Source organism: Lindgomyces ingoldianus (genome assembly GCF_010093535.1).
Source record: "Lindgomyces ingoldianus strain ATCC 200398 unplaced genomic scaffold BDR25scaffold_6, whole genome shotgun sequence".
NCBI lineage: Eukaryota > Fungi > Ascomycota > Dothideomycetes > Pleosporales > Lindgomycetaceae > Lindgomyces > Lindgomyces ingoldianus.
The window spans coordinates 1,148,043-1,173,091 of record NW_022985167.1 but is presented as its reverse complement, the minus strand read 5'-3'; the positions used below and the strand labels follow the sequence as shown (position 1 = coordinate 1,173,091).

Genomic DNA, 25,049 nt, shown 5'->3' with positions numbered 1-25,049 from the left:
GTCCCTGAATCATTGCCGTCTCGAGCAGGCCGTCGTCAGCTACTAAAAGGTGGAGGCTCAATCTTGGACCTCATCCTTCGGATATCTCCAGGCCCAACGGCTGGACCAGAATCCGGGCTGCCTTGAGAACAGGGACTTCGGTCATGCTTAAAGCCGGGGCGAATGGCGGTTTGTCGCGGATACAAGTCGCGGAGCAAAAAATCCGCGGTGTCAGGTGAGTGCTCAGCTTGTTAAATCAAGGCGGGCAGGTACCTGCAACTTGAGGTTTATTCGCGGAGCTCCCAAGTATTGAATATCAGAGTCGGTAACCAATGGTAGGTCATATCAGACGAAACATCCAAGATGGAAGTCAGTCCAGCTGGGGTTGGGGCTCGTTCTTCTTTGGGCTAATTATGGGCATTTGTCGTCACACTCACAGACCCCCAAAGTTAATTAGCGGTCTTTTAATAGCAGCATGGGATGAAGCATGATTGGATGCACGAAATCGAACCGAAATGGACTTGGTCCGTCCGCGCTCGCTCCACACCTTGACGGGCGCCCCCGGATAAGCCCTTTTATTGGACACTACAGCGAGCTAATCTAAAGCTTGTCATGCAAATTCCAACTCCAATGCCACCCTCTGTACCACTCAGCGTGGATATGCCGCGCGATCACGGCCATCACGCCTTCATCCCGTCGCTTAAGCATGCCACGCCCTTGCTCATCCGCCGTGTCACACGAGTGCTCTTTGCGAATGCACAATGCCTCGTAGCTTCTCCACTTCGCCAGCCCAACGAGAGCAACTGTGCCGCAAGGGCCGGGCTTCGAGGATATTTGCACATATCACGGAACATGAACAGAGTGTACTTGATCCTTCCGACCCCTAGCGTGGAGCCGGATGAACGTTAAGAGGATGATAATCTCTGTTATGAATTAGGCCTTATTCGCCATCTAGCTGCTTTCCAGGTTGTCAGGTCCCGTGGTGGAAATGATCACGACTCCCAACAGGTGAGCGAATCGGGCCAGGCAAGCTTGCGTGGTTCCTCCCGTGCTTCAGTGCTCTGGATTCTTATTGCACAAACAAATAGCTTCGAGGAAGTGACACGAGGTCACTCAGCATCCTTCGAAGCCGTCTCCGATGCAGAGTCTCCATTCATGCTGTAAGCTCCAGCACTCTGGACGCCAACGCCCGCAAATGCAAGGCTCACATACGCGGCCTTGGCAATATTCTCGTGAGAGATCGACGGTGGTCAAGGCGCTCAGCAACGTTCGGGCCGGCCAGTTATCGCAACCCGCTGCAAGTGTTTGATCTGGCTCCCACGCCGCTTTCGGATGAGCAGATATTGCTCCGGGGTTCGGGGCAGACGGGCCAAGACATGCATGTTCTGGTCAGCATCTTGATAGCGTGCTAATTTGGCCCAAAGGGGTGAATTAGCTGCTAAAAACGCCGTGTGGTGCTGGGGGCCGCCATCCCAAGGACGATATGTACATGGATGCATGCACCCCTCTCACGCACTGGCCTGTAGTGGGCTCGTCCCGGCGGGTAACCAAACGCAAAAATAGCTGCGGGCTTGAAATGCCCCAAATTTCGCTATCAAGTCGCAGTGCAGCTCCAATCAGCACCCTGCACTCGCTCCCAATATGGCGTTCATCTTCCTTCCCAGTTGGACGCCAGCATCTCGACTGCCCGGCTGCTCCAAGAATAGATTCGGTTCTTTTTACTACCATTGTGCCATTTGTGGCACTTATAAGGTACAAAACCTTCACTCCCTCCAAGAAAGGTAGACCACATAATTTGCTCCCGTTTCTTCACTTCCTCGAGGTCTGCTGGTTAGGCTTTCGAATATCTATCTTTAATTAAGAGCAACCCGGTCGAGCCTCTCCGTCCTGTCCCTTTCGATCCCTCCCGTCGCGCGTTAGTCGTTATTGCCGCATTGTTTACTTGCCTTCATAAACCACTTCACTGGGCCCAAGTACATGAGCTGTCCATGTCCTCCTCCTCCGCGCCCTCTTCCACTGGCAAACAATCTGCAAACATGGTAGGAACTACAAACGCTGCCAATGCAGCAAAGCAAGCTGCAACAAAAATGCACCGTCGCTCGCGGACAGGTAAGTGCCATGCCTCATCTTGGTCCTGCAGGGGTCCCACGCTTGGACGTTTGGCTAACGGGAGCTGCACAGGCTGCTTCACATGCCGTCTGCGAAGGAAGAAATGCGACGAGGGAAAGCCCTCCTGTCGCGCCTGCAAACATCTTGGACTAAAATGCGAATACAAGAGACCAATGTGGTGGAGCAACAACGAGCAGAGACGGCAGCAAAAAGAACACATTAAAAATATCATCAAACGTACGAAGCTCAACGAAAAGACTGCACAGGGCGTAGCCATGAGCGCCAACACACCACCAAGCCTATGCCATTCCCTACCTACTTCAGACACCTTCTCCGATGGAATTGCGTGCACTCGCGCCCCATCAGTTGACTCACAACTTTCCTTAGAGTACAACTTCAACCCGGTCTCAACACCAGACCTTTACAACTCCGTCGCAATGCCTCCGCCCATGTTCGCACCTTCGTTTCCCCACCCTGGACAATTTGCACCATACGAAGTCGACATCAAGACTGAGAGCCAGATGTTCATCAATGACATCCCTGCAAGACGTGATTCTACTATATCCACATTCAGCACCTACCAAGCACCGCCAGTCATTGGTCATCCTTTCCCGACTGAGAACTGGATACAACAGGATTATTTTGAGAGTCGTCGCGAATCCTTCGCAGAGGAACCTCTGGACTTTCAAGTCTTTGATTTTCCTCATGGATCATTCAGCCCGTCGCACCAGTCAATGATCCAGGTCGACGAATGCGACCAGCATCTCCTCAACCACTTCATCGACAATGTTCTCCGACTAATTTTTCCAATTCTTGAAGTCAACCAGCATGGATCTGCGCGCTCGGACGTCATCCTACCGGCACTAGAGTCTAACAAGACCTATCTCCACTGCTGCCTCAGCATCGCCGCGCTACATCTCAAAGCCACCGAAAGAATACAAGGCGACCAGATTGACAACGATATCATGCGCCACCGCTATGCGACGATCTCAGAGCTGTGCGAGGCGTTGAACCGGGACACTGACCACTCTCAGATCCTCGAAGCTACCCTCGGCATGATCTTCTTCCAATGCTCAGTTGGCAGACCCGATGACTGCCTTCCAGATATTCCATGGCACCAGCACTTCCAAGCTGCCACGAGCCTTGTGCACAAGCTTGAGCTTCCCACACACCTGGTTGCTTTGAATGGACAGCCGCACTCCCAGCCACCATTCAATATGACCCTTGCTTCTTGGATCGATATCTTAGGTGCTACTATGCTCGGCAGGACTCCAGCCTTCGCAGATACCTACCGGGAGAAGCTCATAGCCGATGCACATTCAGGGCTCGCTGAGCTCATGGGATGCGAGGATCGTATTATGTACCTGATCTCGGAGATTGCCTGTCTTGAAGCTCTGAAGCTCGAGAAAATGGATGAGGTGCAATTGTGCGCGCACATTAAACTTCTTGGTGACCAAATCAGCTTGTCCGAACCCCCTCAAGGAACCGTCGCAAACGCATACTCGTCCACAGGTGCAATCCGGCCGAAGCAATTGAGCAGGAACATGACGGCCGTGTTCCGTTTGGCTGCGCGCATTTATCTGTGCAGCTTGGTTCCGGATTTCGACCGAACACAACCGAGCATCGCCAATCTTGTAAACGCTTTGAGTGATGCGATGGATTTTATTCCTGCTGGTCCGGATGGATTTGATCGGTCTCTCGTTTGGCCCCTTCTCGTCGCCGGATCCGTTTCCCTTCCGAACACAGGCTTCCGCAAGATGTTTTCGGAGCGAGCGGTTAGACTGGGCGAGGCCTCAGATTTTGGCTCTTTTGGAAGAATTAAAGAACTCCTAAAAGACGTATGGCGTATCAACGATGACTCTCTCGCGAAAGGCGACAAACAGAGTGTCCACTGGCGGGACACGATGCGACAGAAGGGTTGGGATTTCTTGTTGATATAGAATCCTTTCCGTTCTGCTGGATAGCATCCTGGTCTGTATGATCGACCTTCCGATTCCATTCTTTCCTCGTCGCAGCCGACCTTCATCTAAATGATCGCTTGGACCCTCGGTACACCCACTAAAAGTATCGTTCTTCACTGCATATATTCGCACTACTGAGCTTTATACCCACTTGTAATTTTTATATCATCGACATCAGGAGGAGAAAGACAGCATCTACACAACAGGCAGGGTGGAATTTTAAGTATGGAATGGCGTTGGGAGGAAACATTACGGACGAATATTTCACGGCTGATGGATGCCCAGATTCCACTTTGCACACAGGGATAGCATCTCGGGTTTTTGGGCGAGGATTTTGGGTGTGGAACTAGTGCAGCTTCCACATGTAAAATACTTAATCGATAAGGGTTCTGGGAGAACTGCATACAGATCTCCAAGGACCAACAGATGAGAGTGAATAGAAAGCACGAAATGCTGGGCGTCACGCTCCACAAAGACATTGCCATAAATCCTCCGCATTGTGCGTGACCTGTGACTAGCCACACCCGCCACACTTTAGGTTGCCATGCTCCGCAAGTGGCGCGCTTCGAGGGGTAAGAAGCAAGTCGACCCGTTGTTCTAAAAAAAGCGATAGCTTCGGAAGGGATTGCGAATCTCGAACGCCGCCCACGAGTGACTGTTAACTGAGTGCTGCACAACTACGAAGGGTTGTTCGAAACTTGAAAGACATTCTTAGCTTCCAAGGTTAGTGCCGCTCGTCACCTGATTTTGTTTCGCATTGCGACCGACGAAATACGGCCCTACCAATTTCCCGTCTTGCCTTTCATTTATACTTCATTTCGGCCCCCATACTTATACAACGCCTCACAACTGCACGCGCTCCCTAACCTTTCCGTACTCCTCTCCAAATGTCGTCTTCCGCCACATACCCACCATTTTCTCCCGTGGACACGACGACACCTAACCACCTGGTCAAGGACGAGGTCGAGTCGCCAAGCATCTCTAGTACCAACGCCCTTGCGCGGTTTGAGTTCGAGGCCGGCCATGGGAGGGAGGGCACTAAGATACTCATGGTTGAATGGGAGGATGACGACACGACGCGTGGGATTCGCGGCGACTGGCACATTTCGTGGGAAGGCAAGACAACAGTTCTGCCTGCAGACGACCAGCCGAGCAACGACATCAACCGCATGTACTTTCTACTGCCACCAGGGGTAGCAGTCCCCTCCATCGTAACGCTTACACACCGGCCACAGGATGGAATCAAGACACCCGTAGTGTGGCACACAAATCCGCTCCCCGCTATATTCCCGCCTGAATTAGGGGCGTCAGCCCGTGCAGCCGGTAAGAAGGGAATTCTTCACACAATATGGGCGAAGAAGAGGCTGCAGGTCCTGCAAAGGGAGATTGAAACCGAGTCCAGGAACAACGTTGAGGGGATAGGCTTTCTGATGGCAGTGCAAGAGAAGGAGTGGATCGAGCAGACCTTTGGCGTTACCGCGAAACCCATCGGGCTCAGCATCTCACTGGCTGAACCCACGGTGGCACCGTTAGGACCTGCAAGTCCCAGATCTCCAGGTGGAGGACGGCTGATGGAGAAGCTCCGAGGATTGAAGCTCGGTACCAGCGAGAAAGATCTTGCCTCGAAATCAGACCTTGGTGAAATGCTGCACTCCAACCCGCTGTCTCCCGAGTCTTCGGATGTGGCGGTTTCCTCTTTCGCTGCATTCAAAGGCGCAAATCCTTCTGTGCTCGCAGCAAAACCCCCACAACCTCCACAAGCGACTAGAAAGCTGGCGTCTCATGGCCCGCCACCTTCGGTAGTTGCACAACAGCAACTTTCCGGTATGGCGTCCCTCAACGCAGTCACAGCCCCGGCTTTTCAATCTCGGGGGCCACCGTTACCAGATGATGATAAGGATGATGGTCTGTTTGCTCTTCCGATTTCTCCGCGCAGTCCAGAAATGAGCAAGAGTCCCTTTTCATTTGCGGGCAATGAAACGGCGAAGTATTTGAAGGGGGAGCGAGCAGTGTAGGGAACCTATGAAGGTCATTCTGGAGTAATGGAGTTCGGCATTCTTAGGGTACTTTGAAGGTCTGATTTCTGGGAGCAAGTGTAATGCCTTTGATGATACCTAGAGTAAATAGTGATGGCTGAGTAACTTCCAACTTCCAACTCAGAGGATACGGGAACGATAGCCAGATATGAAAAGCTTTTCGCACACCCTATTTATGACGAAGAACCAGACCCCAATCTAAGTTGGGGGTTCTAATTCATGCACGTGAATGACGGAGTGCCAAGATGGAGGCGATCAGTCAGCCGCCAAGCGCCGCGCTAAAACAAGCCGCGAAACTGAGCTTCAATGGCTCTTGCGACACGAACTTCAACAACACAACCACTTCACCTCACCACCTCTTTGTCTACTACCAACGCCCACGACCACTCCCACACTCACACCCACTTCCAACTCCCTAATTCGTCCTTCCAGTCCCACGGCTTGTCGCGACCGCCATGCTGGACAAGCTGGTGTTCGGGCGCGGCATGATTGCCCATGTCCGCTATTCCGGCGAGGACGAGAGTGCTCCCGAAATCAAGAAGCTACTCCTCGCAGTCGTGAGTTCCCCCCACTGCATTTATTTTCACCAGTTGACTCTCCTCCAGGCTGAAGACGAAGACAACTTTGAAAAATGGGAAGCTTTGGTTACCTTCTGTGAAGGCCTCGAGGGTGGCATCACGCGCAACTCCAGCCCATCGGCCATCGACATCGTCCGCAACGTATTCGACTGCTTCCTCGCGAAATATCCTCTATTCTTCGGGTATTGGAAGAAATATGCCGACCTCGAATTCGGCATTGGTGGCACGGAGACGGCGGAAATGGTATGTAGTTCTGGCTCCTGCGTGACACGTTTGCTGATTTTCATCGCTAGGTTTACGAGCGCGGTGTGTCAAGCGTGCCAACCTCTGTCGACCTTTGGACCGGCTATTGCGCCTTCAAGCAGGATACATGCCATGATATTGACATCGTTCGAGAGTAAGCCGGCCTCCAACGCCCGTCTCCTTCCCTCTTCCACACCATCGCCCTGACCCTTTTCCAAGAGTGTATCCTGTTGAGGCTGTGTGTAACCAACATAGTGGCCCTGCGTGCTTAACGCCAGTCATCGTGTGACTCGGCATCTCACCACAGGCTTTCACCTACTCCCTAGCGATTTGGTTGGAGAGAGCATTCACATTGAGCTTTGAGGTCCCTTCCCTTAGCCATAATTCCCATCTTCTGTCTTACCCACCCACAAATCTTCCAATGCTGACTTTCTAGACTTTTTGAACGCGGCGCACACTTCGTCGGACTAGACTTCCAGTGCCACCCTTTCTGGGACAAGTACATCGAGTTCGAGAAGCGAATTGATCACCCGGAAAACGTGACAAAGATTTTAGAGCGGATCATTCACATTCCCATGTACCATTTCTCTCGGAATTTCGAGAAATTTCGTGGTGAGATCAGCGTTCGACCATTAGAAGAGCTCGCCGCACCTGATCTACTCCAAGAGATGAAGAACTTGGTCTTGGTGGAGAGTCAGGGCGAGCCCGAGAAATCTGCTATTGAAATGGATCGACTGCTTCGTGCCAAACTAGACCAGTACTATCTGGAGGCATACAATCGCACCCATACCGAGACCATGAAGCGTTGGAACTTCGAACAAAACATCAAACGAGCATATTTTCATGTAACCGAGCTTGAGGATGCCGAGCTCGTCAACTGGCGGAAATACCTCGACTTCGAAGAAGCCGAGGGGAACTTCGTTCGCACCATGTTCCTGTATGAACGTTGCCTGGTGGTGTGTGCCCTCTACGATGAATTCTGGCTTCGTTATGCCCGTTGGATGTTCTCCCAAGGCAAGGAAGAAGATACTCGGATAATCTACATGAGGGCAAGCACCATCTTTGTTCCAATTGCCCGCCCAACCGTTCGCCTTCATTGGGCCCGTTTTGAAGAAAAGAAGGGTAGACTTGATGTTGCCGCTGATATCCACCTCGCCATCTTGGATCAGAGTCCAGATCACGTAGAGACCATAATCTCTCTGGCCGGCCTAAAGCGGCGTCAGGAAGGCATCGATGCTGCTATTCAACTCCTAGACCAGTACAGAAACGAGCGCGATGTCTACACAGGAGGCCGTTTGGCTGCGGAACAAGCACGCATCATTTGGAAGTGCAAAGGCTCTCCCACTGAAGCTCGAGACCTCTTCCAGGCTTGGCATGAGAGGTATCTTGATTCCAGGGCCTTCTGGATCAAGTATCTTCGGTTCGAGATGGATCAGGATGGTTCTAAGGAGTCGGAAGCAGAGACACTTGCTCGCATCAAGAATGTACACAGCATGATGCGCGAGAAGGGCCGCTTCTCGCCATCTACAATGAGGGACCTCTCACACCTCTATATGGAGTACCTGCTTGAGCATGGAGGCAAAGACGCCGCCGAGGAGTACATGGAGCTTGATAAAGAAGTAAACGGGTATGTATCATCTGTTGCAGATGTCCCTCCCCTCCCGTTCCTCACTCCTCCCCCTTCAGAGCAACCTTACTACACAGACAACTCGCGTGAATTTGGCAATGCCTAGAGTTCACTCTGAAGTCGGCTAAGCAAGCTGTCTTGAATTTGCTGCAACCTCGATCAGTTATTACTACTCCCTTCCCCATCTCCTGTCTAATTCTATGCACCTCGCTATTGATAGAAAAGAGTCCACAATTTTCGGAGTACCGCCACATTCTCCAACTTGCTAACAAGTATGACCCTCCCCCACAGTCCTTTCTCAGTTCAAAGCCAAATGAAAGCCAAGGTCGCCCCGGACGGCAAAGAAAGCACCACCAATATTAGGCTAGTTGCCTCTAACGGCCATCCTGGAGTCGAAATCAACGAAGCCGAGTTCCGCCGTGGCGCCAATCCTTACACTCGGTACTATGAAGAGCAGGGAGAAGATCCCAACCAAAATGTACGTCGCGAAAACTCACCTCCTTGAATGTTTGCTGATTCGTTGCACAGCCTCTCAGGTTTTCGTAATCTCCCTTATCCGCTGAAGATTTGTGCTCAATTTCATATTTAGGGTTTTGGGGAACTCAACCGACTACCAGCACTCCGGTTTCAGCACGGCTCCTATGGAATGTTGTCAACATCATTACAAAAATCAATCTCCTTTCCCCGGCGGTCTGATCTACAGTCAATCTCAGTACGCTAACCAGCTCATTCCCTTTGCTGGTCCGTATCAATATCAAACTCAACGCATCCACCAGTATCCGACTCAGCAAAGGCAGCAGGTCAACCCCTTTTGCTTGTTTCGTGATAGACTTTGATTGATCGTACTCTAGGGCTTGTCGTTGCTTGCCACCATATTCCAGAAGCTCGAACCTGCCGGGATCTATCGGAGGTGATACTTCCAACCAGTCTAGCTTTAGCTTCCTGTTTTCTTGTCTTTGTCTTTCGGATTTGTATTTTATTTGTCTCCTTTGTAGTCTCATGGTCGTTTGCATCCAGCAGAGCGATTTTGAACGGCTCACAACTAGTATGGACGACCAAATAAGCGGGCGGGTTTTCATGGTCTGCGCTACCGGCATGGCGATGGCGATCCGGATGGTTTTTTCAACGGGTGGGACATCCTGGTCAACTCTGATGGTAGGCTCTTCTACACGCCCTTGGGCCACATAGAGTCATCCTTTGCGCTAGTGATCTCTCGGGATCTATCGTTGAGCTCGGAGCATATCAGCAGTTGGCCCTCTCGCATACCCTGGTTTCTTTGTAGGCCAATAAATTAATCAAAAGTCGGTGTTCACCTCAACACTCCCTTCCATGAGGTGACTGATTTTAATGTCAGTTTTCTTGTGATTTTGTACGCTCTATGAACCTGAGTGTTAATGCTAAACGAGCCTCAACGCACAACAGGGATGTGGTGAGGATGTGGTGATATCCATGCATATCCGCGAATCATTCTATCAAACTGCAAACCCGCCCGAATTCTTCTGTCTTGGTTCCCCCGCGGCTTCGAACGTGCCATTCAGTAGCCTCCTCAGCCCTTGCGCGGTGCTCTGTCCAGGAGCTACCCACGTAACATTATGCCCAATCTCTTTCATAAACGCCGTCGTAGCATTATCAAACGCCCATTCAAAACTCACATACGCCGGGACCAACTGATCATGTATCCTCGGCTGGGAAAGTGCCTCAAGCGACGTCATCCCTCCATCCAAGATGTGGATCAGATTCTGAATGGTCGCTGTGATTATCCTCGATCCACCTGCTGCCCCTATGGACACGTAAAGCGCGTGCGCTGGGTCTGAGACATTCAGATGTTCGACGATAACGGGGGAGATGCTGGAAAGCGGGCGTTTTCCGGGGCGAATGAAGTTCGCGGGACTGGGAATGTAGCCAAATGCATTCGTGCTGTTTGGGATGGAGAAATCGTTCATTTCATTATTCATAATAACGCCTGTTTCAGGGACGACGAGTTTGGAACCAAAGAGCAGGTTTACTGTCGTTGTTAGGCTTATTGCCATACCCGTATGATCCGCGGTCACGACGTGCGATGTTCCTGGTGTGTCGAGCGATTCGAGGCCCGTAGGATTGTAGTAGGATACCTCGTATGTCTCTGTGTCGCTGATCTTGGAGCGGATTTCGGCGGCTGTGGTTGCGGAGATCATTTCGTCTTGGTATTTGTCAATGCCAGAGAGAAACAGCGGATCTCCGAGGTTGCTGCGCTCCCCGTACGCGAAACGAATAGCTTCATCTAGACGGTGCGTGGTGAGGTTTATATTGGCGGGTGACCCTACAGCAGAATATCCTTCCATGGTTTTGAGAACGGAAAGCGCCACTTCGCCTCCTGAGGGCGCGCTGCAGGCTGTCAGTCGGTATTTGTCGCGGTAGGTTATGGTCGAGGGTTTGCGGATTGCTACGGTGTAGTTTTTTAAGTCCGACAGTGTCATAGTTCCGTTTGCGGATTGCAAGGTGCGGATGGTAGCTTCTGCAATGGGTCCCGAGTAGAAAGCGTCGGGTCCTTCATTAGCGATAGTTTCGAGGGTATCTGCATAGCGTTTCCGGGTAATCGTTTCATTGAGTCGTACAAGTCGACCATTTGGTGCAAAGTCCATGGCAAACTCAGGGTCCCTAACTAAGAAGTTTCCAGTCCCATTCTCTCCTCCAGATCCAATGGCGCTAACCATATAATTAACCAGGTCTTGATTCACAGTCCACCCATAGCGGGCTACTTTAACAGCAGGCAGCACAACGTCAGACCAAGGGAGAGCGCCATAGTTCTCGTGGAGATGTTGGAGGCCGCGGACTTCACCGGGTACGCCGGATGCTAGACCACCAGAGAGGGATTCATTTATGTTGGTTTTGTACATGTCTTCAAAGGCGGCCGCTGGTGCGGTTTCTCGGAAGTCGATAAATTCGTAGGTTCCGTTTGGGGCGCGGACGAGCATGAACCCGCCTCCGCCGAGACCTTAGAAAACTTAGTGTTTGAGTGTTTCTCGTGGCTTCTACTGAAGAGACGAATAGAGATTGAAAAGTAGCCTTATTGTGAAAGAAAACAAATAATTTGGAGAGAACTGGAACGTATCGACAACGCAAGGTCAAGGGTATTTGTTCATACATGAAGGACTCATTGGGTACTCTCCCAAAACATGAAATATCCAATGTAGGGAATATTGTACTTGAAAAAAAGCCAACATACCAGAATGATACATCCCTACCACTCCCACACAAAATACTGTCCCTACCAATGCATCGGCCGCGTTTCCTCCCTTCTTTAATAGATCAATTCCGATCTTACTACATATGTCACTCTCGGAAGCCACTGCTCCTAAATGACCTTCCTCTAGATGCGCTCTCGATATTGAATCTCCATTTCCCAACCATGGATCTTTCGGAATGGGGTTTCCAAGGGCACCTTGTAATGTTAAAATGCCCGTGAGGTAGTGCGAGAGGTTGGGGATCATCGCGAAGGGAGATGAAGCAAACGAGGCGAGGAAAGAGAGGAAATACGTCATCGGAGCTTAGACATGAGCTTTAAGTTTGATACTTCGTTATGATGATTTCCCGAGATGTTGGATTGGCCCTGGTTTGTAGATCTTGTGAAGTTTCCCCGCCCGGTTGTTAGGAAGTTCCCGCTTTCGCACTTCGCGAGGTTGATGTCGTAACAAGCGGACACCACAAAATCCCGGATAATATCGACGCTTGACAGACGCTTTTCATATTTTTATCTACCTCGCTTATGTATCCAGAGCTAGCAAGTTTGTTTCTGCGGCCGTTCGAAATGTTGGTCGATTAGGGGCGGCGGGCTGCAGGCGATTGATACCTCTGCATTCCTTTTCGGTCTGTCTGGAAAGGTTTCGATATGTCGCCGCTGTATCCGCGGTAGAGATAGGAGCACTGGGTTTAGATTGAGTAAACCATTTCTTATCTGCTTGTCGATTTTCATTAATAAAGCGCAGAGCGACAGAACGTTGGAATGCCCAGGTAATGACTTCCGCCACCTTCCTGATTGGGAAAGGTGTGAAGAAGCAAGGTCCTGAGACTTTGACGGGAACCGCGAAGACTATCCTTGCCTTACAAAGGTGGATGTATTAAGTCGGGATAACACTACATGGCCAGGAAAAGACACTTCTGGAATCGTAAATCCAATTTAGAAAGTCATGGGAACAACATCCACCACAGGAGTCGGTCTTTCTGTTTCCATCCGCTGTTCCTATATACATTGCTGAACTTTTCCTTCATTTCAACTTCATCACCACTTTCAAACTAGATGATGAAAACTGTTCAAGTCTCCTTCAAGATAATACCTAACTCCCTCGTAAACCACGCGTCTAAAACCAGCATCTTCCATGCTCCCGACGGATATAACGACAAACCGCGTCTTTATAGTTAGCACTAGCCTCTTGGCAGACATACTCGATCAATCTGTCAGCATTCTGGAAGCTAGTAGTAATATGCTTAAGGCCGTTAGCATTCAGATCAGACAGAATACGGAGCTGCTCAACGAGATCCCCAAAGCAGAGCTCGATGAAAGAATGCTGACCCCGAAGGCGAAATTGTTTCTGTCCTAGGGGGCACATTTACAATATTTCTAGAGTGTTTTCTGTCTCTATTGGTGAATCAATTTCTCTAGAGATGATGGGGAATGAGGTATGGAGCTAAGTATAGCACCCCTTTTCTGACGAATGCAGGAGGCTCATGTCCTTTAAACTTCCAACCTGAACCCAACGAAAGGGTTCTTGAAAACCGAAGAAGATTGGAGGCAGTCACCGCTACGAGGGATTTCTTGTCTGATATCCTAAGAAGCGGTACCTTCCCACGGCACTCGAGCCTGATATCCGTGGTGCTTAATAGAACGTAGTACTGTTGCTACTATTACTGATAGTAGCAATCTCTTGGCAGTCAGAATAAAAGTGAATTGTCTTCTGTTACTGTACAGTTAATGAGACTCTAGCTACTGTATTAGCTGTCTAAGCTAATTAATTTCTTGATGTTAATACTGCGCTCACGGAGGGAGTTCTTGCGCGTAGTAGTGCAATGTAAGGCCGCTAGTCCTTACAAAGGATAATGCACCGTAAGCCCGAAAGCGGCCTGTACGGGTCCTTACGCGCGACAGGTATATATACTATTCTGTACGCAGAATTAACTCTTGGTTGATTATTCGCACCTTTTTGGTTGTATTGGCGCAGTGGTACAGAGCCCCGTCCTTACATACAATGGCTGCTGTGAAAGAGGAGCTGCCAAAACACACACAAATCAATACCCTGCTGCGGCTTGTTCGCTAGGCGTGCCTTCGTAGGGATTACTAAAGCTAGAAGTAGGTAAAATAAAGAGCTAATTCGCTATTCTGTTCTAATAATGGATAGGACCGTGACGCTTGTTGCAGCCGAAGTAAATACAATCTATACAGATCCACTCACTCTGTGGCACTATATTAGGCGTAAGCATTGCCTAATATTGTACAAGCTGGCTCTTAACTTCCTATCTATCCCTTCCACCAGCTATAAGTGAGGGAGGTGCTTTAACAACGCAAGAAGGACAATTATAATTAATTTTGACCAGCCATGGCCTCCACAATTAACGCCATGCAACTGCAACGCAACTAGATTGCTAGAAGACTGTATATTTATATTGCTTGCTTATAATTAAATAATATCGCCGACTATATTAGCAACGGGATTCTCTAGACCCTCTAGAAACACTGGTTACTGCAGTAACTATACTACACAGTAGCTCCCTTAATTAACTTAGTAGTAACTGTTACTGCATGTAAGGCTTATTTAACTCACTCTATATAAAAGAATGAAACTCTGTTGCTGCTAGTAACGCATCAAGAGCACTACTAAGAGCAACAGTTACATTATATTAAACACTATGGGGATATCTAGTAATCAGTCCAACTACCCAATTTAGCTGTAATGGTGATATGCCTTTATCGATTGCATCTATCTGATAAATAGCCCCGAAGTAACCTCTTAAACTCCAGAGGCCAGAACATTTCCACAGGTTTACAAAGACCTGGAATGGGAGTATGTCTAAGGTGGTGGTCAAAGTCAATGCAGAGGCGACCTCTTCCGAACGTGCTGTCTCGGTATACTGTAGGATAAATCTTGCTACCTTTCTTAGTTTAATTGGTTCCGGGCCGACCAAAGGTTTTCCAGTTTCAACTTCCATTCGGATTATCTCTTCTCTTCTTGATCGGCAACGTCAAACTTTACTAGCCTCTTCAACAGAAGGCGGTTTATACCGATATCACTGTGGCTACTGTATTCGAAAACAACACCAAATTCCGTTTTTCATTAGCGCAAACACCCATGTTCGTGCTCTAAGGCGCCCCCGTGGTTTCTTTCTCTAGTAAAAGACAAATGTCATGAAAATCAGGACACTGACAGCCGAATCCAGATCAAAGTGTCTAAAGGCTCACGGCATAATTGCTAAGAATCTCGAAGACTGACTTCTTCCGTGCGTGTTGAGATAGCGGACAGATTTCAGTCGAAAGCTTTAGGAGGCTGGCCCCGAGAATAGCTTTCCTTGTAATTATATTCAACAACTCGTCGTAGTCCTCTTGACACAGGCTAACTTTGAATTCCTTGCATGTTTGTTTGAGAGTTTTGGAGTTAGCTAGTTGTTTCTGCAGCTAATTCCTAGATACATTAGAGGGCGGAAGTTTTCAAAACATGAGATAGGATTTCCGAACCTCGCTCAAAGAATCAATCTTAAGACGGCCTTTGAGCCCTTCCACTACCATATCCATATCCATATCCGCCACTCTATTTAGGTAGCTGGAATATGTGTCTCCCATGTCTCCTTTGTTGCTGATCGATATCTTGACCTTTCTAGGCGCGATCACCCGGAGCGAGGCCATTGAAAAGTTCCTCGCATGTATATTAGAGAGGAGTGATTTGACGGCTAATTGACGAGTTAGGCTTCTAATTTACCGCTTGTGCTTGAAGAAACGCTTCATAGACCCTACGCGCTGAGAGTGCCTTTGAAGTGCTCGTACGACGAGGGGTATAGCCTCAAAAACAGGCCGACGACTTCTATTCCAGACATTCTCATACCTCGTGTATATGTGCGGTCAGTCTATACTCTTGTACGGCTTGAACAAGGGCTCATTTGTACTGTAGGGCATAAAATGCCCTAGCAAAGATGACAAGTCTGAAGTGAATGGGTTAACAAATATTATCGCATATCCTTGAGCGGGGTCTTATTCTTTTGTGCAATTGCCTTATCCCTGTAACCTGGCAGAAAGCAATATCTGGGCCATTTTCTGCAAACTCTCTTCCAGATCTCTAAATCCCCCTCGTTGCACCTTATAGTGAGCATACGATCCCAGGATATCTCGTTCTTGTAAAGTCAACGGGCACTCGGGAATTGAGCTACTATAGAATGCAACCTACAAGCTATTAAAGAGAATTCCGCAGTAGATCAATCACAAGCTAGGACAGATCAGGAAGGACTAATAGAAAAGGAGCCATCTACAGCTCTCCACCTCCGGGAGGACATCCTCTGCTCTTATAAAAAGCCCTTACGAGAGTAGAAACATTGGATACCCAAAATTCACGTCTCAAGTCCCTTTATTTAAATATTGGAGGCGGGCAGCCATGGCTATTGCGATACAGGCAGTCAAGTCTTGAGCCCTTTCAGTCCTTGGATAAATCAGAGGAAATTTTGGAGCCCACAAAATTGATGGAAGTTCAAGCTCCCTAAGTTGCAAGCTCCGCGAAGCCATACATTCGAAGGGCGGAGTTCTTGTTCTCTTAGGTGATGTGAGAATGAGTCTGGGTGACGATGAATTTATAAACGCACGCTTGCCCTGATGAATCTTGATAATGGGACCACTTGTCTCCCGAGGTTCTCTATGACTACTCGATAATCGGTGATCCATGGTAAATTCGCACATGTAGTTTGTGTCGATAAGTCGGCATTTGCGCCTCTTCACAATGATCACGTTGGGGATAAGTTCCTAGCGGCCGAAGAATTCCTGGTGCTGCGATGGGGGAATGCTGTTGTGGGGGTCACCAACGAAAGTTGGAGTATGAGATAGATGGCCATAGCAATTACACCTAAGCGGACTTACCAGAAGAGCTGGATGCACAGGCAGAAGATCGCCTACTGAGCACGATCACCTCCTCACTTCTGGAAAGTCCGTTCGACACTGCCTCGGAAGCTATGGAATACGATGCTGACTCCGGGATGCAGGTGCCCATGAGTAATGATAGGGAGTTTCAATTGCATAACGAACTAATGCCTTCACCTAAGAAACTTCGCAGCTACCTAGGCAAACACCAAAGACGGTTAGGGCTCTTTAATCTCTCCCTCTGAGCATTGGGAAGGAAGTGAAGTAGGAGAGGGGAGAAGAGCAGGGGACCTCAAAAACCTCAAGTAACAATTCTAGGGAGTACACTTTTTAGAACAATGACCGACAAGGCCATTCTGGGGAACACAATGATAACGAACAACGAAAAGATGAAGTACAACGCAGCCTCGAAGACACGACGGCGAAGAACAACACAACGATGAAGAATAAAGTAATGATAAAGAACGTCCCAAAGGCGAAAAAACACAACGATGAAGACGGAGCCCAAAGACAGAAGGATTGACTTGGCCAGAAACGGAAAGCTACAATCAAATCGCCCGCATCAATAACACGAAAACCGAAAAGGACTCGTCTACAAATATCAAATGACTTGCTTACATGCTGCAAATATCTATTCTTTTACTCTGATCTATATTTGTGGAAATGCGCTCTCGATACCAAAAATCACAACTTGAAATGCGGAAAATCCGCACCGCGTGTCCTACTGTTCTTAACTTCTATTCATTCCTTCTGTTCGGATTCTTCTGGGGTTGCCTTCTCCTGCCGTATTGTACTTGTTGGTACCCCACTCCCAGACCCAGGCTTGCGGAACACTGCTTGCATCCAGCAGCGATACATTTTGAGTCTGCGTTGTCGATTCACAAGCATGCGGCGATCGACTCCGAAGTGTACAATCTCGAAGGCTGGGGTTGGTGGGTTCGTCATTTCTTGTCCCGGAGATACTCGCAGACTCTCTTCGTCTGGCTCTGAAGACTCTCGTTGCCGCCCGTCTTCATCATCATTGTTTCCCTCCACAGTCTCTGTCCGCCACCTCCCACCCCAAATCCCCTCTAACTCCTGCCTCTCGAAGAAATAGACTCTCGTCCCATCACCCCTGACGTAGAAATTTTCCTCCATATACCTACCCTTCTTAAAACGCACCTGAGCCAAATCGCCCTTCCCATAATCGCGAAATAACACTTGCCCACCGGGTTTCAGCACCCTCCAGATGTTCCTCACCGCCTGACTCCACTGCTTCGGTTCTAGCGCTGAGAAGATGAACACCATGAGCACGACATCGACGCTGCCCTCCTCAATCCCGGGCGGGAGCCCTGCATTCTCCGAATCCGGCGACGACGCAACATCCCAGACATCTGCCTGTATGAACCGCGGATTATAAAGCTCATTCTCCCTAATCAAATCCACCGCCTTCCTCGAAAAATCACACGCATGCATCCTCAACCTCTCATTCTCGTTCTTCTGCAATATCGGGAACGCCGAATTGCCGGCCCCAGCCCCAACCTCCAAAAGCCTCACCTCTCCCGCATCCTCCTTCGTGACTTCATCCAGCACCGGAAATTCCTGCGCCAGCCACTTTCTGTTTTTGAAGAAGTTGGATTTGTTGTTTTTATAGAAGAGGTTCCACCATTTCTCGGGATTGGAGTTGAAGCGCTGTTTGTCATAGTCAGAGACAGGGTCAAGGCGCTGGCGCGAGTATTGTTCTTCAGAGAAGGCGAGATAGGCGGGGTCAGTTTCGACGTGGTCCCAGGCGTTGAATTCAAAGATGTCGTCGCCTTCTTCGAGGTACCGGGATCCAAAGGCGAATGGATCGGTCCTTTTCTGGTTGTTGGTTGGGGAGTGTGATCGATGTGGTGGTTTGCGGAGAGGAGCGTAGGAAGCGGGGACGCCATAGGCGTCCGATTCGGGCTCTGCGGTAGTGGTGGGAGTGGGACTTGAGGTTGGGAGGGGAGCTGTGGGTGTGTCGGAGGGACGTTTAGGAATAGGATCGACGGTGACAGCGAAGCGCATGTGTTCCATGGCTTTTGAGAGCTGTGAACGAGGTTGCTTTTTACTGGTGACCGAGTTATTGGTGTCAAACCGAGATGGCGCCGTTGTAGCGTCCATTTTTGCAGGTAGCAAAGGGCGAAAATGTCCAGAGTTAAATTGAGAAGCCGCAGAGGGGGGATCGCGGGGAAATAATTTCGCTATCGATAAGCTCAGAAACACTAGTACAGAAAAGGAATGGCTCGCTGATCCTTGAACCCTGTCGCAAGAGCCGCAAAGCTTAGCCCTGCTCGACTTCGGAATTATGACGACTGTTTCACTCCCGCTTCATTCCTCAATCTCTGGGTCCCAACCATGATACCAACGGGACAATTACTTTACTCTGACCTTCCCTAGTTTTACACACCGCTAGTTATCCCAACTTCTCACAATGGCAACCATTAAATCCCTCCGGCCATTCCTCCACAGCCCCAGGCCCTACGCCATCCTGAAACCCCACCGACGAGCATTCCTCCCAAACCCCTTCGATGCTCTAAACCCCCTAAACCCCTCCTCTCCATCAAGCTATCAAACCCTCACCGCAACCCGAACGCTACCCTATCCCTTGGCCCCAATATACAACATAATCTCAGACGTCCCCTCATATGCGTCCTTCCTGCCATACTGCCAATCTAGTGCTGTTACAAAATGGTCTGATCCCGATAGCACATACAACAGGAAATGGCCGTCTGAGGCTCGGCTCACGGTTGGTTGGGGTAGTATTACGGAGAGCTTTACTTCGCGGATATTCTGCGTGCCGGGGCGGATTGTCGAGTCGGTTGGGGGCGTTACGGAAAGTGCGCTGGATAGAAATGATATCGCGCATCATCTGAGTGGAAGTAATAGCGGGGCTAAGGAAACCACAACTACAACGGCATCTGCACGTAATAGCGAAGGGTTATTAACCCATCTGTCAAGCCGCTGGACAATCAATCCCGTTCCTAAGGACGCAGGGTCTTCAACCGAGAAGACAGAAGTCCGATTGAGTCTTGAATTTGCCTTTGCAAACCCATTGTACTCGACGCTAAGCGCAGGCGTGGCGCCGAAGGTGGCGGAACATATGATCAAAGCGTTTGAAGAGCGTGTTACGTTGCTGATGAAGCAGAGGCCTGGGCTAGCGCGGGCGTCGTTAGAGGATTTGGAAACGAGCGCGGTGCAGAGATAATATTAGAGCGTTTGGAGGCTTGAATGGAATGGAGTTGAATAGCAGAAGACACATGCTTTGGCTATATGAGCATGCATAATATGTCAGAATATACGGGTGTAGCCGCTCAAGAAGGACAATAGGCTGCGAAGCCTCTCATTAAATGGAGACTCCCTCTCTATCACCAACTTAATAAAGAACTCAAAACTCACATCCAGTCTAACAACAAAGCCGTTAAATATTCGAGTCTTCAATCCCCATCTCTGTTAACACTATACTATATTTTATTTCCCATTCTCCGAATCCCATGGAAATTACCCCCTCTTAAACTCGTAAATTACGACAGACGTTACTATATATTTTCCTCACCAGTCACAACCACACCTACCTTCATTTCCCCATTCCTTAGGAAGATCCCCCCCCCCCCCCCCCCCCCCCCCCCCCAAACCACCAAACACGCTAACAGAGTGCTACATAGCACTATACTTCAGCCTACATTCTCATACCCAACTAAAGGAACCTACCAGATGTCGTCAATTACACATATTTTGCGATCCCTTTGCCTCTCTAAACAAAAATAGATCGCTCAGAGACTGGTCAAAATATAAGAAATTTGTTTCGTGAGCAAACATGAATTGCACCAAGGGCGATACGGCACACATTTATAAATCAAAGAAGTTCAATAACTAAGTCTCGAGCAGGTGAACTACGTAAAACAACACAGCGCACACGGAGCAAACCCACGGCAAAAGCACAGGTAGAAACCACCGTGAAACGACCATAAGAAGCACAGTATTTCTGAACGCCGACTCCACCGATATAGGCTCTCTCAATCCTCCTCGAGTATCTCTTGAGGATGGTGTTGGAAGAGCAACATGCTGCGGTTCGCGGCGGTTGAGATTTGAGATTGCGTGAGCGCAAGACAGACGTGTGTAGTCTGAGCCCTATCGTCCTTTGTAGTTTCTCGACGGTGCGATGTGCATCCACCTCATAACATGCAGCGACAAATATAACCGCAATCACAACCGCCTCCATAATTCTACTCCAGCCCTCTACGCTCCATTCATCCCCTCAAAATATGGTCTAAACCTCGGCTCTGCCTGCAACCCACACTGTCCCACACATTCATAACACGCCATAACTAGCTTTGGAAACTTCGTCGACCAATACCTCAAATAGCCATGTGGCAGCGGACCAACCTTCAACTTAACACTATCCTCCATATCTTCGTAGTGATTTTTCTTATTCCTCAGCGCTCGCAGCAAATCCAACATCTTATCGCCGGTATACTTCCGCTGTTTACCGAGCGAGTTGATGAAGCCGTGGTCGAGCTTAGCGAGGAAGTTTCGCTTCTTGTCGAGCACGGTGTAGCTGAATTGTTCGAGGTTGTTGAGGTGGTCGGAGGGCGGGGTGCGGATTTCACGTTCCCAGTGGTCGGAACAGTCACAGAGGAAGTTGAGGCGTTTTTCCGCGGACCAGAAGAATGGGTGGTTCATTACTTGGATGGCCGTGGGACGGTCTTCTGGTCGGTTGGCTAACATCCAGGATATGAGGTGGATGGGTTCTTCGGAATCGTCACCAAGACTGAGCTGTTTGAAGTTGGGTTTGTTCTTCTTGATATTGAGCTCGCGGATTTGCATCCAGCCTTCGTCATCGTCAAAGGGGTGGGAGCCATTGGTAAGGACGTAGAAGAAGACGCAACCAAGAGAGAATATGTCAACTGCGCGTTTGACCCCTTGAGAGACAGCTTCACTAGAGCTGGAAGACTCTCGGGAGTGACCGGTCGAGCTGTTCCTTTCATTGTCCCTTGGTTGGAGGATTAATTCTGGTGCTTTCCATCCGACAGTGCCAGCATTTCCCGTTGTTCCGATCAATGTGCTAACGTTGTCGGGAAGAGTCTTGCAGAGGCCGAAGTCAGAAATAACAAGGCGAGGTCCCTTCTCTTGGTTACGTTTCGGGTATGCTATCAGGATGTTTTGTGGCTTAATGTCGCGGTGAATGATCCTTAAGCTGTGGAGATGGTTGAGACCAAGCGCGAGTTGATACAAAGCTCTGGGAACATCGCAATTGATCTCATTGACCAATCGCTGTTGAATATCACTGAGCTCTTCACCTGGTCTGCCATCTCGATAGAGGTCCCACAGACTTGCCTGGCAAATCTCGACGGCAATATATAGGAAATTTTCATCCTTCTCATCATCAAAGTATCTGATGACGTTCGGGTGGAGGTCGCTTTCTTGGAGAAGTTTCACTTCTTGCTCCGCGAGTCCAAAATACTGCGGCAGCATTCGCTTGACAGCGACTTCACGCTCCTTGGATGCAAGTCAGCAACAATCATCTCGCAGAGGTTGGATTTCAGTTGACTACTCACATTCCATTTTCCCGCAAATACAAAGGTTCCTCCGCTACCGTTTCCAAGAACCGTGTCAAAGTCTATGGTCAATTTGCCAATCTTTTTGATGTTAGAAACATCTTGAACATCATCGCCATTCATCGTAACCTCATCGGGATGAAGGGAAGGAGTCTGGTCAAGCTGTTTCGCTGCGTCTACGATACGATCAACTTCATCCTCATCCTTGAGCTTCTTGATCTTCTTTGATGCTCCGCCTCGTTTCCCTCTGTGCGTCTTCTTCTTCTTGACCGGAGCAGTGGGAGTAGACACTTGCCCTTGAGCATCACCCTCAGCTGTCGATGGTGGCAGTTGGTTGGGATTGGCAGTTTCATTTAATATGGCGCTTGACTCCATATCATCGCCGACAGGCGAAAGCTGCTCTGCGGTAGTGGTCCTTGACAGTGGCTCAAGCTCGGTATCTTCATCGTCCGGAAGATCAAATTTAACTCTCCGCCCTTCATGTTTGGTATCAATAGCCTCTAGTGCAGGGGCCTGTTCCGCAGAAGTGAAGGGTTCGGTCACATCCACCGGCGGCAGGCTGACAGGCTTGTCCTCGACGATAGGAGGATCGGATCGGCTCGGAGCGGGAGTCGGTGACAAGGGAGCCTCGTACTTCTTACCCTTCACAATCCTCAACAATATGCTCTTCTTGAGAGCTTCAACCCTCTTTGGCTGTCCTCCTAACTGATATCCGCCGACACCAGTCAAAATAACCAGTAGAAAAGTGATCAAGATGCCCCACATTTTCTGAGACTGAGATTCGATAATGGTTGGTTCCCTCACTTCAGGGTCTTCTTTTGCTGGGGCTTGTGGAACGAATGGTTCTTCTGTTTCATCAGGGGCATCGATACCTGGTAGATCAGGGCGACGGGAAGGTTGCAATTTATAATCGAGAGAGTGTACTCCCACCAAACTCACCCTGTCCGGAAGGTAGTGTTCACCGTCCCAACCCAAAGCTTCATTGCTCCATTCGGGGTTATAACAAAGGGCTTGAGGAGCCCTGTCGGTTACGGTTGGGTAATTGGCCTCGGACATGGCGTACCAGCTGCCTGCCTCAGTGGTATTAAGCCAAACTTGCTTTGCTTTGTCTTCTTGACTTGCGGGCCCCGGAGGCTGTGGGAGGAGGATTAGAGCGGGCTCGGGGTTGTCGTCATCCTGTGGTCTTGCAACATCAAAGACCCTGACCACTGGGGAAGAGAATGGTCTCTCAAATACCGGCCGCTGCGAGACGATCCTCTTAGGCCTGTTGTGGTCGTACGCAATAGCCCACCCATCATAACTACTGTATATGTATTGATTGTCCATTGTTTCTGAGTACTGGCTATGGAGGTCCCGATCGCGATTGTTCGGGGTCCATTCGAAATATTTGATTGTGCAAATGTTGGCAGTGGTCTGAGAGTTGTGTATACTGATGATATACTCGGTCATTCCAAGATTGAAGATGCCTCTACATTCGCTGCCCTTGGAGCCAACAAAATCGGTCGGTTGGGGCTCACAGCTCTCGGTATCGATGAAGGTGGATCCGCCGGAGCTGAATCGTCTGAGTACGCGGCCGGTGCGAGCGTCGACCACCATCATGACGTTCTTCTTCTCTGCCGTGTACACAATTGGGTGTTCGGTGCTGCTCCACGGAGACAATTCCTCGGCCAATTGCTTGATCGTCATGCCGAGGGATTGAAGCGTCGGGTACGGGCCGGGACTGAGAATATAGAGAGCCCCGTCCTCTTTCGGCTCCACGATCCAGATGAAAGGCTTGCTGTTTGGGCTGTTGTCCATGTTCGAATCGCTCTGGTTATGGTATATCGTCTCCACCATGGGTCTTGCGGCATCAAGTTCCCATATCTCTAATCCATTGTATCTGTCTCTTGCGTGTAAGTGTCCATCGACGGTCGCCAACAGAACAAAGTCCTCAACTTCCCAATCCTTCAGGGAGCGCGCACTCGGTCGCGTAAGACCACCCGACGAGGGGGCAGCGTTCCCGGTAGGAGGTGCTCTAACAGCGGAGACCGCTGGAGCCGAGGAGATATGTGTTGCTACGGCGCGCTCATTCTGGGCTATAATCGGGGTGTGTCGACTGCGCTTTGTGGCATTTTCGGGCCGTCCCTGATCGGGCTGTGCGGGCCGTTCGGGTATGATGGTGTCGACGCGAGCCTCCTGGCGGGGAGATCTTCGGTTGACATTGAGCGGCGGCTGCTGCTGCTGAGCGGCCGTCGACGTGACCCATGGCAGGACGAGGAGGGTCAGGAGCAGCGAGGTGCTCAAGCCGGGGCCAGCACCAGGCGGCCGGCGACGCGGCATTGTCGGTTGTTGGTCTATGATTTGAGAGTCGAAGCCTGTTCCAGGCCTGATGATGGGAGGAGATGAAGCATTAGCGACGCGATCAAGGAGAGGGTGTTGGCCGGTGGAGAGGGAGGAGGTGAGGGCGGCGGAAAGCCGTGAGGTGAGATTTTCGTTATTAGACACGATTACGGTGGGGGAGGGCTTGGAAGCCCTAGAGCTGAGGGAGTGCGTCAAGGCGTCAAGGGGCACAGGGTCCTGGGATCAGCCAACCACCCCCAGCCGCTTAAATTCGGCCCGCCGCCTCTCCAGTGATTTTCTGAGTTTAGGCCCTTGGCGGATCGTAAGGCTGATCACTCTTTGCGACCGAAAATAATGTTGGAGATTTGTTGATGACAGCAAGTGCGATGGGTGGGGATGGATGGGTTGTGCCGGCTGTGTTGGCTGTGCTGGTTGTGCTGGCTGTCTAGGAGGGAGTTCAACTTCACGACATCAAAGTGTGGGAGGGGTGGAGAATTTTGTGCGACCGGCTGTGGTTCCTTCTCCCTTGGTACTGCAGCAGGCACAAAGCGGA

The 25,049-nt window shown here is 49.9% G+C and overlaps 10 protein-coding genes across 10 annotated transcripts; 5 read left to right on the top strand and 5 right to left on the bottom strand.

Moving 5' to 3' along the window:
* Positions 1-1,837: 1,837 nt before the first annotated feature.
* Positions 1,838-4,171, top strand: BDR25DRAFT_111693 (uncharacterized protein). Its single transcript, XM_033683580.1, has 2 exons — positions 1,838-2,088; positions 2,161-4,171. Exons 1-2 carry the CDS (start codon positions 1,968-1,970, stop codon positions 4,026-4,028), a joined length of 1,989 nt encoding a protein of 662 aa, XP_033551587.1. The 5' UTR covers positions 1,838-1,967; the 3' UTR covers positions 4,029-4,171.
* Positions 4,105-4,677, bottom strand: BDR25DRAFT_111690 (uncharacterized protein). The gene has a single exon (XM_033683579.1). The coding sequence runs from the start codon at positions 4,532-4,534 to the stop codon at positions 4,181-4,183; it is 354 nt and encodes a 117-aa protein (XP_033551586.1). The 5' UTR covers positions 4,535-4,677; the 3' UTR covers positions 4,105-4,180.
* A 44-nt stretch (positions 4,678-4,721) lies between these two features.
* BDR25DRAFT_301388 (uncharacterized protein) lies at positions 4,722-6,249 on the top strand. The gene has a single exon (XM_033689560.1). It carries the CDS (start codon positions 4,937-4,939, stop codon positions 6,062-6,064), a length of 1,128 nt encoding a protein of 375 aa, XP_033551585.1. The 5' UTR covers positions 4,722-4,936; the 3' UTR covers positions 6,065-6,249.
* A 321-nt stretch (positions 6,250-6,570) lies between these two features.
* BDR25DRAFT_322906 (uncharacterized protein) lies at positions 6,571-8,639 on the top strand (the record flags this gene model as incomplete). The annotated part of the gene is made up of 4 exons (XM_033692066.1): positions 6,571-6,642; positions 6,691-6,906; positions 6,957-7,060; positions 7,343-8,639. 4 exons carry the CDS (start codon positions 6,571-6,573, stop codon positions 8,637-8,639), a joined length of 1,689 nt encoding a protein of 562 aa, XP_033551584.1.
* Positions 8,640-10,005: 1,366 nt separating this feature from the next.
* BDR25DRAFT_280241 (gamma-glutamyltranspeptidase-like protein) lies at positions 10,006-12,106 on the bottom strand (the record flags this gene model as incomplete). Its single annotated transcript, XM_033687799.1, has 2 exons — positions 11,739-12,106; positions 10,006-11,507 (listed from the first exon to the last, which is right to left on the bottom strand). Exons 1-2 carry the CDS (start codon positions 12,052-12,054, stop codon positions 10,006-10,008), a joined length of 1,818 nt encoding a protein of 605 aa, XP_033551583.1. The 5' UTR covers positions 12,055-12,106.
* A 170-nt stretch (positions 12,107-12,276) lies between these two features.
* On the bottom strand, positions 12,277-15,865 carry BDR25DRAFT_391768 (uncharacterized protein; the record flags this gene model as incomplete). Its single annotated transcript, XM_033698171.1, has 16 exons — positions 12,277-12,581; positions 12,669-12,733; positions 12,771-12,805; positions 12,852-12,920; positions 12,952-13,101; positions 13,223-13,370; positions 13,599-13,630; positions 13,707-13,820; positions 14,441-14,722; positions 14,787-14,864; positions 14,903-14,951; positions 14,995-15,128; positions 15,237-15,375; positions 15,478-15,600; positions 15,637-15,745; positions 15,781-15,865. The coding sequence occupies 16 exons, from the start codon at positions 15,863-15,865 to the stop codon at positions 12,277-12,279; spliced, it is 1,917 nt and encodes a 638-aa protein (XP_033551582.1).
* Positions 15,866-16,143: 278 nt separating this feature from the next.
* BDR25DRAFT_351261 (uncharacterized protein) lies at positions 16,144-17,228 on the top strand (the record flags this gene model as incomplete). Its single annotated transcript, XM_033694828.1, has 8 exons — positions 16,144-16,169; positions 16,203-16,308; positions 16,394-16,418; positions 16,447-16,575; positions 16,611-16,836; positions 16,885-16,940; positions 16,970-17,085; positions 17,130-17,228. 8 exons carry the CDS (start codon positions 16,144-16,146, stop codon positions 17,226-17,228), a joined length of 783 nt encoding a protein of 260 aa, XP_033551581.1.
* A 40-nt stretch (positions 17,229-17,268) lies between these two features.
* BDR25DRAFT_351260 (S-adenosyl-L-methionine-dependent methyltransferase) lies at positions 17,269-18,979 on the bottom strand (the record flags this gene model as incomplete). Its single annotated transcript, XM_033694827.1, has 4 exons — positions 17,269-17,309; positions 17,355-17,484; positions 17,520-18,882; positions 18,936-18,979. 4 exons carry the CDS (start codon positions 18,977-18,979, stop codon positions 17,269-17,271), a joined length of 1,578 nt encoding a protein of 525 aa, XP_033551580.1.
* BDR25DRAFT_391767 (uncharacterized protein) lies at positions 18,943-20,076 on the top strand (the record flags this gene model as incomplete). Its single annotated transcript, XM_033698170.1, has 2 exons — positions 18,943-19,815; positions 19,930-20,076. Exons 1-2 carry the CDS (start codon positions 19,054-19,056, stop codon positions 20,074-20,076), a joined length of 909 nt encoding a protein of 302 aa, XP_033551579.1. The 5' UTR covers positions 18,943-19,053.
* Positions 20,077-20,476: 400 nt separating this feature from the next.
* Positions 20,477-24,668, bottom strand: BDR25DRAFT_255125 (uncharacterized protein). Its single transcript, XM_033686339.1, has 2 exons — positions 22,178-24,668; positions 20,477-22,118 (listed from the first exon to the last, which is right to left on the bottom strand). Exons 1-2 carry the CDS (start codon positions 24,494-24,496, stop codon positions 20,859-20,861), a joined length of 3,579 nt encoding a protein of 1,192 aa, XP_033551578.1. The 5' UTR covers positions 24,497-24,668; the 3' UTR covers positions 20,477-20,858.
* Positions 24,669-25,049: the final 381 nt, after the last annotated feature.